Source organism: Protomyctophum bolini (genome assembly GCF_963924005.1).
Source record: "Protomyctophum bolini genome assembly, chromosome: 12".
NCBI lineage: Eukaryota > Metazoa > Chordata > Actinopteri > Myctophiformes > Myctophidae > Protomyctophum > Protomyctophum bolini.
Genome location: NC_137873.1, coordinates 35,808,574 through 35,821,690, shown reverse-complemented (window position 1 = coordinate 35,821,690; position 13,117 = coordinate 35,808,574). Strand labels below are relative to the sequence as shown.

Below are 13,117 nucleotides of genomic sequence, written 5' to 3'. Positions count from 1 at the left end.
TGAGCCTGTGTAGGTCTGCTATTTTTCAATAGCTAAACCATAACATAATGCTTAGTTAAAACTCCAAAAGGGGGTTCCCGCCCAGAATGGGCTAAAGCTTGGCAACCAACGGCAGCTCGGGAGCGTTCATCCATCATGACTTTGTCCGTTATGAAAACACGGAGATTCTCCCATTCGTCAAAGTGATCGTCATACGAGTTCCATGTGAGGTCCACTGCCGGTACAGTTCTCTTAACCCATTCTGACCGGGAACCCATTTTGGTGTCAGCATCATGTTATGCTTTAGCTATTGAAAAATAGCAGATCTACAAGCAGATCTACAAGCTCATACGAGCTTGTAGGTCTGCTATTTTTGAAAAATCGAAGAACGACTGACATTTTTTAGAATCTGATCTCAGGTCAGAATGGGTTCATCAGACCAGTGTGTGTCCAGTGGAAACCTCGTATGAATCTGATCTCAGGTCAGAATGGGTTAATGTTTTATAGTAAAGAGGCTTTCACAGACGGCACACATAATAAGACCCCCCATTCCTGGTTGAACTGTGCGCGGGTCATCAGCAAATGTGCAGCATTTAATTTGATTTAAAAGCTGAACGGAAGCCAAGTTTCCATATCCTTTTACAAACCTATTCAGTATCTCACACAGGGCCTTGGACGGCTCTGTGTAAAGCGAGAGGCTGATATTCAAACAACGAACGAACGAAGGCAGAGAGAGCTCTGCCTTTTGGCCCGCTCTCGTCAGCCTCTCCGACAGCCAACTGGCACCCAGCGCCGACTAATAGAGTGTGCGTCACAGTTCCACTCAGCCAGTGGTTATAGATACATAGTCTGCTGGAAGTACAGTAAGGTGGGTGGTCAGCTGAACGAGGAACGCCTTGGGATGAAGCTCATTCGGACAAATACTAAATCACTACTTTAGTTTTTTTAGAGCCTCCTCGTCGACCTTTCGCGACCGCGGGGCTGCGTCAGACCTGTTGCCAGAGAGGATATACATCACATTAACCTGTCCCACTTTGTCCCATTTCACAGAGCCCCGATTATGGGAGGAAAAAACCCCGATGAAGACATATGGTGTTAGCCCACGCATAATCACTGTCATAGTCACACTTGGCAGGATCCCTGACCATTTTTAACTACCTATTATCCGTCATGCATGAGTTTCTATGCAAAACACGAATAAGGGCGAGAAAGAGGTCTGAGAACAAGAAAGAAAAATCTCACATTTATTTAATATCAAACAAGAGTTGAATTAAATATCAGCTGATGATGGGCTCTTACAAAAGAAATAAAATGAACCTAACAGTGCTGAAACAAGTCACACTTTTCAACCATGTTCTTTTTACCCCCCCCCCCCCACATTTTTTTGAATAGCTCAGTTAATAAATTAATTAGTGTCAAAGAAATGAAATGTGTTCGCAGGACTGCAAAAAAGATCGCATTGACACAAAGAAATTATTGAAACCTGACACTTTCTTTCAAAGTTAAATAAATTACACAAGTATCCAATTTCACTTCCAGATCTGTGCATGGCAATGGTGTTAACAAATACTGTAACTGTATAGTATACTACTGGCAAAAAAACTGATCATTCATGGAAAGCAAAAGCACTTCACAAGCAGGGACTGAGAGAGTGAGGCATGAGATATTTCATTATGGAATTTCATATTCTCTCCAAACATCTTTTTCATATTCAAACGTACTACAAGTCAACTGTGAGAGTTAAAAGCACACCATTTTTTTGAACAACGTTGTCAGAACTATCCTCTTGACATTGAAAGGAAGGCAGCATACAGTCTTTTACTGAATGGATGCCATTTCATTATTATTTTTTTGTCGTTCCTTCGTTTCTTTGAGTTACGTTCACCCCCTTTACACTAGTGGTACAGCAAAATATATTTTCTTTCCGCCGTTAACTTTGACAACAGTTTTAAATGTGCAATAGAGAAAAATATAAGGCCTGAGTCTGAATTAGTGGTTGCTTTAATTTGTATAGTCCTGACTGGTGTGCTGGAGACGCGCTTCTTCTAATTCATATAATTCAGGACTAAAACTCATCCTTGTTGTGGAAATAGTATTTCCGGAGTGTTCCATAGTTCTAAATCGTGGGGATTATGACCCCCCCCCCCCCCCCATCCATCCTTTATTCTTCCAACCTTTCTTTCGATACAATACAATTGTAGGCTGGACAGGACAGGATAAGACAGGACAGGATAGGAGAGGACAGGACAGGACAGGACAGGGACTGCGCCAGACTTCTCTCCGACACACAGAGCCGTCTGTACATTGTTCTCTGCACCTCTTCTAAGTTCGACAGGCAGAGCAATTCCAGTCCAACAGACGTCTGGGTCTCAGAAGGACTTTCTTTTTCTTTTCTCTGTTGAGCGCAGCATGTGTGTGTTTTCCTTTTTTTTCTTTTTTTTAAAAGTCTTGTGTGCAAAAAAAGTCATCCATTCCTTCCATTTCCACCACTTAAAAAAAAAAAACTAAAAACATTTCACTTCCTTTTTTAAAATTCTAAACAGGAAGGGCATTTTTTAGAGTGCAAGAGCAAGAACTTGGCAACAGTTTTTTGACATCAACCAAAAAAAAGCACCCATGTGTTCCTCCGACCCGCGCAACAACAACAAAAGAACAGACGGCGCTTGCGCGATATATATATATATATAAATATATATATATATTTATATATATATATCCACCTGCTCAGAGGCTGGTAATGAGCTGCATCTGTCCGTCCTTAGGGGGGGCCTCTCCTCCCCCCCCCTCGGGCAAGCAGTCCTCAGTGCCGGCGGCCGTAGGGAGGATGCACCCGTCGCTGGTGCCTCGGTTTATGTGGTAGTAGGAGAGCGGCTGGTGGCCGCCGCCGTCTCCCAGCTCGGGCATGCTCTTGTGATAGACGCCGCCCTCGCTGCTCTCGCTCCTCCGGGACGGGTTGGGGGACGGGGTACGGCGCTCCTCCTCCTCCCCCCCCCTCCCCCTCCTCCTCCTCCTCCTCCTCCTCGGGGGGGTACGACGACAGCGAGGGCGAGGAGGGCGAGGGCGAGTCTCTCAGGTTGGGCATGCTGGTGTACAGGGAGTCTCTGTTGTCGTTGTCGGGCGACCGGGAGCCGTCGTCCTTCTTCTCCGCCCTGACGGTCTCTGAGCCGCCGGTGGTGGTGGTGGTAGGAGGGGGGAGGGGGGGCCTGGTGGTGGCGGTGGTGGCGGGGGGGGCCTTGTGGGCGCTGCTGTACAGGAGGGAGTGAGTCCTCTGGGGAAGCAGCGGGGCCTCCAGCGCCTCCTTGTGGTGAGGAGGGTGGAGCAGCAGCTCCAAGGTGGCGGCGTGGTGGTGGTGGTGACCCCCTCCTCCTCCCCCTCCCCCTCGTCTCTGCGGGGGAGGGGACGAGGCCTCGGCGTCGTGGTCCGCCACGATGGCGTCGTCCTCGCTCTCGCCCCCGCCCCCGCCTCGGTCCACCATGGCGGCCCGGGTCTGAGGAGGCGGAGCCACCGCCGCCCGGTCCCTCTCCCCCCTCATCATGGCGGCGTTTTTGTTGCAGGAGGAGGCGGGGCCCTTGGGAGCCGCCGCCGCGAGGCCGCCGCGGGGCCGGAGGTTGTTGTGGACGATCTCCGAGATGATCATCTTCTCGAAGGTGGCGTCGTCCAGAGCGGCGAGGGCCCCCAGGTCTCCGCCCACCACGCCCCCCATGTGGCCCCCCCCTCCTCCTCGCCCCACCCCCACCATGCCCACCACGTCCTCGTAGTCCCCTCCCCCGTCGCCGCGCAGCGAGTAGCTGTTGTTGAAGTTGCCGTTAAGCGGGAGGGTGTCCATGGCGCTCAGGTCCCTGCTGTTGGTCAGAGAGTGCTGTCCTGTCACACAACGAGACAACAACGACAACAACGTTATTATAGAAGGGTATATAACCGGGAGGGGAAAAGGGGAAGGCATATTATTATATCCGAGCACTCGGACGACAACAAAAAAAAAAGGTATACAAATGAGGAGATGGTGGATATTTTAACCCATTTAGTTCTGACGTCTTCTGGAAGAATATATGTTCAAAGATTTGTGCCGCATTTTCCACAAATTTAAAAAAAATAGCAGACCTACACAAGCTCGTAGCGAGCGCCACTCGGTGGCGCGCTACGAGCTTGTTAGATCTGCTATTTTTCAATAGTTAAAACACCAAAAGGGGTTCCCGTGCAGAATGGGTTAAAAAAACAATCGAGGTACTTCATTGGAGAAGTTTTAAAAAAAAGACGACGTGTTTTTATTCGACTCGGAAAAGGAGTATTTCGCCAGGGCAGGTATGGATCTCTATGTTAGGGAGGTAGAGCTGTTCGCTGAGCAGTCAACACTGGTTTCTGAACCATGGGCCCCACATATAATATACTGCTCATGAGCAGTATATAATATTTGATGATATTTGATAATATTTTATCTCTGCCTTCATTTAACAGTGGTGGAAAGTAACTAAGTACCATTTACTTTAGTACTGTTACTTATGTACAATATTAAGGTATTTGTACTTTACTCGATACTTGTACTTTACTCGACAATTTGCCAGTATTTACTTCTACTCTGCTGCGTCTCAAGAGGCAAATGTACTTTTACGCCACTGCATTTATTTGAAAATAGATGACTTACTTTGTAGTTATAAGTTACTTTGTAGATTTAGATTATTATTACAAAACGTACAGTAACCACTAAAAACCGTACATGCATTTCGGCCGTTTGAAAATAGCAGATCTCACAAGCTCACAATGCGGTTGTAGATCTGCTATTTTCCAAAGGTTTTGTGCACATTTTGAACGTGCGAAATGGGACATTCTGCAATATGAAAACTTTTAGTACGTTCTGATGCAATATACTGTAATGTACATTTTCAAAACACTACTTGTAACGGAGTGCACCTTACATTGCACAGTATTCAGTTGTCTGGACGGGAACCCCTTTTGGTGTTTTAACTAAGCATTATGTTATACTTTAGCTATTGAAAAATAGCAGATCTACAAGCTCATAGCGCGCCACCGAGTGGTGCTCGCCACGAGCTTGTAGGTCTGCTAATTTTGAAAAATCGTAAAAATGCGGCACAAATCTTTGAATATATATATGCTTTCAGAGGACTTTAGGTCAAGTAAAACATTTGTGTACTTCATCACACAGCTCCATACTGCCCAGGAAGCTCTTTGTTCTTAAACATGTAAATAATAGCAGCAGTAAAAGAATATATATATATATATAATTTTCTTTTATACTTCCTCATCACATACCTGAATATCATTAAAGCCAATCTTTTATAGAGATTATCCTGAACAATATTTGTCGACGTGTGGAAAAAACAGAAGTAACTAAAAAAAAAAAACACACACTCATCCAACACACTGATAATGTAAGAAAGAAGCCCGGGTACGATAAACAACAACAACAACAACAACAACAACAATGGACGAAAAATAGAAAAAAAAGCAAGCGGTGGGGGCGGGGGGGGGGGAGGGGGAAGCATTGCGGAGGTATATAAGCGATGAAAAAAACATTCCACCCGTTAAAAGAAATCAAGACAAAAAGAGTAATGTCGGAACACAAGACGGGGCCAAAGCACCTTCTCTCTGCACTGGGGCACCACACAAAGCACAGCAAACCCCCCCCCCCCCCACACACACACACACACACACACATGTACACACACCAGCACAGACAAGGCAGGGGGTGCAATGACTCACTTTGCCACCACTCACATCAAGTGTGTCTGCTGAGAACTGGCCTAAGAACTGCTGATGTGCAACGAAAAAAAAAGGAAAAAAAAGAAAAGAAAAAAAAAGGAAAAACAGATGCTTTTTTTCAATTGCAGCAGAAACTAGAAAATTACTGAAATAAGGCTTGTAAAAAATAAAAATTAAATAAGAATCAAGCCCCGGATTCAGTCAGTCCAATTTAAAGACAATGTCCTTACAATTAGCTTTAGAGATTTGACAGCAAAATGTGATCCGTTTCAAAATAAATTGAGCGTGACTCTTCAGATGGGGGGGAAAAATGCAGCAAATTAAGAGTTTGTTTTGGTGTAACAGGACAAACCAAAAGGACGACTGAATCCTGGAACTCAGCAGGTGGAAGAGGGCACGCAGCAGCAAGCAACATTTCTCTGTTTCTATTCATTAATAAATGACAGCTACATTAAACATTTCCATCAGGGTTTCCCCCTCTCTGGGTGGCATAGCGGTTTTTAAAGATTTAATTAAATACCCTGGTACAGTCATTTTCTACCGCCCGAAAATGTTCACAGCGTAGATTAGTCTGATAAGACGTTTTCGTGACTTCACTGTGACTTCTATCAGTTCACTGTATATACAGAGTTAATTTTAATCCATTTTGGGTGTTTTAAGCATTATGTTCTACTTTAGCTATTGAAAAATAGCAGATCTACAGATCTAATAGCTTGTAGATCTGCTATTTTTTTTTTTCTATCGTGAAAATGTGGCATAAATCTTTGAATTTATATTCTTTAAGAGCCAACTCAAATCTTTGCCTACTGTACATATTTTCAGATGGGGGGGGGGGGTCGGCGGCCAATTACATATCACAGGTTTTTCCAAAAAAACTGTTTGGGGCGGGAACCCCTTTTTGGTGTTAGCATTATGTTATGCTTTAGCTATTGAAAATTAGCAGATCTACAAGCTCATAGCGCGCCACCGAGTGGCGCGCTACGAGCTTGTAGATCTGCAAAAAAACCCATAGAGACATAGCTTTTTCAAGAAAACTGTCACGATTTAGAAGAATTTTCTTTAGAATGTCTAAATGGGTTTAACACTCAGGATTTCCCAGAGAACAGCAGCGGAGCGGGGGATGGCAGATGATGTGCGGTTGTTGGACTGGACTGGACTGGGGAGGAGGATGAGCCCATAACCCATTCTGACCTGAGATCAGATTCTATAAAATGTCTTCTACATCCTGACAGTTTACCATTCTGACCTGAGATCAGATTCTAAAAAATGTCTTCTACATCCTGACAGTTTACCATTCTGACCTGAGATCAGATTCTATAAAATGTCTTCTACATCCTGACAGTTTCCATTCTGACCTGAGATCAGATTCTAAACATGTCTTCTACATCCTGACAGTTTTCTGAAAAAGCTACGTTTCCATATCAGTGGTTCTTCGATCTTTCAGAAATAGCAGACCTACAAGCTTGTAGATCTGCTGTTTTTCAATAGCTAAAGCATAACATAATGCTTAACACCAAAAGGGGTTCCCGCGCAGAATGGGATAAATGAGAGAGAGAGAGAGAGAGAGAGAGAGAGAGCGAGCCCTGCCTCATTTCTCACACGGAGAAAAAGAGGGAGAGACTGAATGAAGCCTTGGGTTTCAGATAAATTAGTCGGAGAAGTGTGAGACTGAAAAAGATTGCAAGCTCTCAAACGCGGTGGGAGAAATGAGCGTTAGAAGAAAAAAAAACCCCACACACATCAAAGACATTTTCCAAAGAGAGAGAGAGAGAGAGAGAGTGTAGTGCAGGGAGCAGGGAACAGAAGAGCGAGTGGGCATAAAGGGGTGAGAGGAAAGAGAAATGACAAGGGAAAAATTTCCCTGAATACACCCATATAATACACCCATATTCCACATTAGCATTTTGTTTATGCACAGGCAGTCGTTTTATCGCAGACAGGTATTGTCTACCGGGTAGAGAGGTGGGGGGGATGATGTGAACAGAATTTAACTGGACACCGCGACAGCTGCACTCTGGGAAACGTTCCAGCAGAGATCCGTCCAAGATGTTCTCTTTACAGTGTTTTTTATTTTTTTCACTGCATGAAATGAACATCTGCAGAGTATTCCTTCGTATTAATACACTTATAATAGTGCAGGGGGAGGAGGGCTAAATGTGATGACTATAGCAGACTGAACATTCTGGAATGAACTCGTGTTTAACTCGACGCGGTACCTCTCAGTGTGTATTTCATACTTAGCCGGTTGATCCTCACACCAGGTTTTGACATTTTCGCCTGTTACGCTTCCGCGCCCCCCTATTATCCCGCAAAGCCCCGTTTCCACGTGTTAAAAATCCTTCTTTCTCGTTCAGTTCTCCAGGTTTGTCAGCACTCCCTTTTTTTTATCTGTTAGTCGATAATGAAGCGTATTTTAGGGCCCTTTTAAGTACGTGTATAGCGTTTCCCTGGTGGTTTGAGTGTGCCTCTCCAGTGTTTTGCACATGGTCAAGTAGCATGCCTGTGGGACAGATTGGCTGAGGGGTGAGGAGATGATTATTCTACAACAGGTCGTTAAGAGGAAGCAATCTGATTGGTTGAAACGGTTTCTAGCCGTTGATCAAACCAGCACCGTTCCACCACCTAATCAAAACAAAGAATTCAGCCACTCTGTTCTCCTGGAGCGCTAGCAAACTCGGTGGCTAGGCTAGCTAGTTTCTTTGGACATTTTGTGGTCGTAGGGACTACATCTGTCATTAAAAAAAAAAAACAGCAATTTTCTTAGTTTTAAGTGTAACTGTTGTAGAATTGCAATATTACACTCGAGGGTGTTGTTTAACGTGATTATTGCCACTTCAGTGATGCTTGCGGAACTTGACTTCGTCTCGTTCCTTACCGCATCACTGTCATATTAAGCATCATATTGCTTAATTATGACACTCAAAATAAACGCTTAATTAAAACTTTCCACTCCCCCCCCCCCCCCCCACCATCTCCAACGCTCGAAATAATGTCATGATATTTCAGCTGCCATAACGATGCCTTTTTTTTTAATGTGTTATATTATATATAACTACAGTGAGATTGTGAGAGATTTGTCGCATGGCGGCGAACACAGTCCAGCCCGAAAGCCTTTTGATTTCCGACACGACAGCAAAGCGATTGTTTGGCTCTTTTGGGTGTTAGCGTTACGTTATGCTTTAGCTATTGAAAAACAGCAGATCTACAAGCTCGTAGCGCGCTACGAGCTTGTATAGGGTCTGCTATTTTTGAAAAAAATCGAAGAACGACCGACACGGAAACATAGCTTTTTCATAAAAACTGTCAGTGATGTAGAAGACATCTTTTTAGAATCTGATCTCAGGTCAGAAAGGGGCTATTGTTGCCGTAAGTGAGCCTATAGTGTGTGGACTCGTCGAATGGAGACGACGATGACGACGATGACGACGACGATGATGCCGAGCCGCCGCCGCGGCAGCTAAACTAATGCCGCGTTCGTTCGTTCGTTCTTCCTTCCTTCCTTAACACACATTTTTGCCACAGTAGCGCGCTACTGCTTTCTCCCATTCCCTTTCATCATCAAATGCCTCTGAACATCCAAGGGTTATAATTCTGCCCGCATTGCGTCATGTGCTCCCATTCCCCCCCCCTTTTGCTCTAACAGTGGGTAACTAGGTCACGGTACAACACTGGCAGGATTCACATCAAACTGAGAACAGTCTGTACTAAAAAAAAAACGAGGAGAATTTCTTTTTTTTTAACCCATTTTGACCCTGGGAACGATTCTGCCAAAATGTCTTCTAAATCCTGACTGTTTTCTTGAAAAAGCGATGTTTTTCTACGTCAGTCGTTCTCAAACACTTTCATGTCACTTTTCACGATTCTTGAAAAAAAAAAAAAATAGCAGACCTACAAGCTCGTAGCGCGCCACTCGGTGGCGCGCTACGAGCTTGTAGATCTGCTATTTTTAAATAGCTATAAAGCATGACATGACGCTAAAACCAAAAGGGGTTCCTGCCCAAAATGGGTTAAACCTTCAACATTTCAATGTGTTGTGAGGATATCATCCACACTCCTCCTAAACTAAGAGTTATAGGGAAATAGTCTAAAGAAGATGTTGGGAGGGGAACGCATATACATTCAACAACAGGGGAATTCCCCATACGTCTCTTCAAGTAGTCTAGATAAGATAACGGGGGTGGGCTGCTTGGAGCCGGTATCTCCGCAAGAGTGTTTAAAAAGGAATTACTGGGCGTAGATAAGACTTAAATGCAGAGTGAGGAATGGACGAGGAAAGAGGGGGAAAACGGTGAATCCACGGCATGTGGAGTGATTTCATTTCCAAACCCCTTTCGCTTTTTTTTTTCTTCTTTTTGGCTGCATGCTGTGTGGGGAGAGCCACCGACAGGGCCCAGCCCTGTGTGGGAGGAGCCACCGACAGGGCCCAGCCCTGGTCACCTCATCACCTGAAACTGGACTATGAAGAGGCCTTTAACCACAGGGTCAATCTGAGGAATGGACGAGGAAAGAGGGGGAAAACGGTGAATCCACGGCATGTGGAGTGATTTCATTTCCAAACCCCTTTCGCTTTTTTTTTTCTTCTTTTTGGCTGCATGCTGTGTGGGGAGAGCCACCGACAGGGCCCAGCCCTGTGTGGGAGGAGCCACCGACAGGGCCCAGCCCTGGTCACCTCATCACCTGAAACTGGACTATGAAGAGGCCTTTAACCACAGGGTCAATCCTTAAGGCTCATATGTACATAGTCTGGATTTTCGGTGGTGAGGTGACCACCGAACTACAACATGACGTCACTGAGCCGCGGTGAAGAGCAAACCACCGCCACCGCTCCAGCCCTTATCTCTCTGTTTTCACTCACCACCGCTCAACGTTATTTCAGCTCCGGTGGTCACCTCACCACCGGAGCGGTGGTCACCTCACCACCGAAAATCCAGACTATGAATAGGCCTTTATAAGGACATCACCGTGAGTATGACTGACGGCCTCAACTCTTATTACTATTTTAGGTGATAAGCCATCACCTAAAACGGTGATAACCTATCACCACAAACTGGGAGTATGTACGAGCCTTTGTTCGTTTGATTTGTCCAAGACACGACGACAACAACAACAACAACAACAACAACAACACAAACAAAGCACTGATCTATAGACACACAAAGAAACGAGAGGTGAAGAGGGGTCGGATGTTAATTGCACCTGGAGAGTGAAAGGCCGGTGGAGAGGGGGTGTTGCATACCACCGTTTCCGCCAGCAGGTTGTTATAGGGGTTAGTGTCGTGGGCTCGGAGGAGAGGGTTAGTTAGGAGGTAGTTGCCGGTCATCCCTGAAATAACAGGAAGAAGAGAGAGAGAGAGAGAGAAAGAAAGGAGAGGGGGTGAATGAGAGAAGGAAGGGTTTTTAGACACACACACACACACACACACACACACACAAAGCAGTGGTTTTTTTTTCACAGCAAATGTTGTCGTTTTTAAGTCATAGTCTTTTGAATAGTTTTCATTTCGTTTTAAGTTCGCGTTTTAGTCACCTGGAATGTTTTAGTGTTTTAGTCGACTGAATAATGTATTTTGGCGGGCCTTGATGCCGTTTTAATATGGCTGATTTTACACTACAAATAGCCGATCTACAAGCCCCACAACGCGTCGCGCTTGTAGATCAGCTATTTTCAGCATGCAACCAAGTGTAAGATGACTTATACTTGGATCTCTTGTCCACTATAGTCCCTTCCTGACATTTTAGTCTAGTTCTTATTTCTTGGCAAAACTGTCAATCTATTTAGTCTTAGTTTAAGTCGTCGTAGCTTAGTTTTAATTTAGTTTCCATTTAGTTTTCGTCAGCGGGAAAAAAGGTACCGGTAGTCACAGTATTAGTCGACAAAATCAACACTCTTGAAACACTGACACGAAGCAAAACAAGAGTTTAACAGACAGACCAAAAGGGGGAAAAAAATAGGCATTTTGCACCAGAGGTTCGAGACGTGTTACGCCTACATTTGTTGTCGTTGTCCCTAAACGTGACATCGTCAAAAAGATTTATAAACCGATGATTCCCCCCCCCCCCCCCCCCCCGCCTTCAATTAGGAATAAAAAAGCACAAACATTACGAACGTCGGTTAAAAGCCAAGACGTCGTCCAAACACACAGCCCCCCGACGTTTAAGCTGACAAACAATGTTATTGTGAGAAAGTGTGCATGATTACGGTCTTGTCCAAACGGCATTACGCTATTGTTTACGTGAAGCGAAATTCCCCCCGTAAACAAAAGCCATCCAGTCGAGACGGATGAGTGGAGGAAACATGTCTTATCCATTCTGGCGGGGAACCCCCTTTTTTTTGGTGTTATAGCATTACGTTATGCTTTAAGCTATTGAAAAATAGCAGATCTACAAGCTCATAGCGCGCCACCGAGTGGCTCGCGCTACGAGCTTGTAGGTCTGCTATTTTTTGGGGAAAAAACGACTGACATAAGAAACATGGCTTTTTCAGAAAACTGTCAGGATATGACATTTTTTTTAGAATCTGATCTCAGGTCAGAACGGGTTATTGTGGCCTGCAGTAAAACAATACCATCGCCCCCCCCCCCCCCCCCCTCCACTGACACACAGCAGCGGGGGGGGGGGGGGGGGGTTTGGTACATCCTCAGGAATGTAGAAGAATAACTCGCTCGGTCATTTACTCGATGGATCTCCGGAATAGCGCGTGCTGGCTGGCACATCGATTTATATCTGGGCTAATTCATAGCCGCCCCCACAGCCCGCAGCCAGCCAGGCACAGTCAGGGGGCCTCCGGCTGTCTAGATAGCCTGAACTGGAGAACACACTCACCCATTTATCTCAAAACCTGCACCTGACCTCCATCTCTGCGTGTTGCCCTGATCCCCCCCCCCCCCCCCCCACCCTGCTATCATACATTAACACTTTGACTTCTATTCGCCAAGTTGGCTCGAGTCAATCAATTTGTTGAGTTATATGTCCCGCCGAGTTATGTTTTCATTGTTTAATCCACGTTTTTTTTAAATCACGTTTTAACCCATTTTTTGGGTGCGGGAACCCATTGTTGGTGTTTTAAGCATTATGTTATGCTTTATCTATTGAAAAATAGCAGATCTACAAGCTCGTTTGTATAGGTCTGCTATTTTTGAAAAAATCGTTAAAATGTGCCTCAAATCTTGAATCTCTGAATATATATTATTACAGAGTGAACATTTTAACGCAAATCTTTGCTTCTGGGGGGGTCCCTGGAACAACATATTTTCATAGAACCACTCATACAGAAACGAGGTTTTTCAGAAAACTGTCAGGATTTTGAAGACATTTTTTAAATGTCGACGTCAGGCCTAAATGGGTTAAGTCAATCCACCGCACGGAACGGGACACGAGACGCGTTCTGACGACGTCGTCGCAAAGAAAGGGGCCGTCGCTCC

General features: G+C 45.0%; 1 protein-coding gene across 1 annotated transcript in view; it reads right to left on the bottom strand.

Moving 5' to 3' along the window:
• Window positions 1-2,703: 2,703 nt before the first annotated feature.
• Window positions 2,704-13,117, bottom strand: part of LOC308326246 (adhesion G protein-coupled receptor L2-like) — a gene marked incomplete at its 3' end in the record, with an annotated part of 32,609 nt that continues 22,195 nt past the window's right edge. Inside the window, exons 10-13 of the mRNA XM_080779054.1 lie at window positions 10,894-11,019; window positions 3,231-3,843; window positions 3,012-3,128; window positions 2,704-2,920 (exon numbers count right to left, since the gene is read on the bottom strand). Of these exons, the coding sequence (XP_080635180.1) occupies window positions 2,704-2,920; window positions 3,012-3,128; window positions 3,231-3,843; window positions 10,894-11,019 (1,073 nt within the window). The remainder of the gene's footprint in view (window positions 2,921-3,011; window positions 3,129-3,230; window positions 3,844-10,893; window positions 11,020-13,117) is intronic.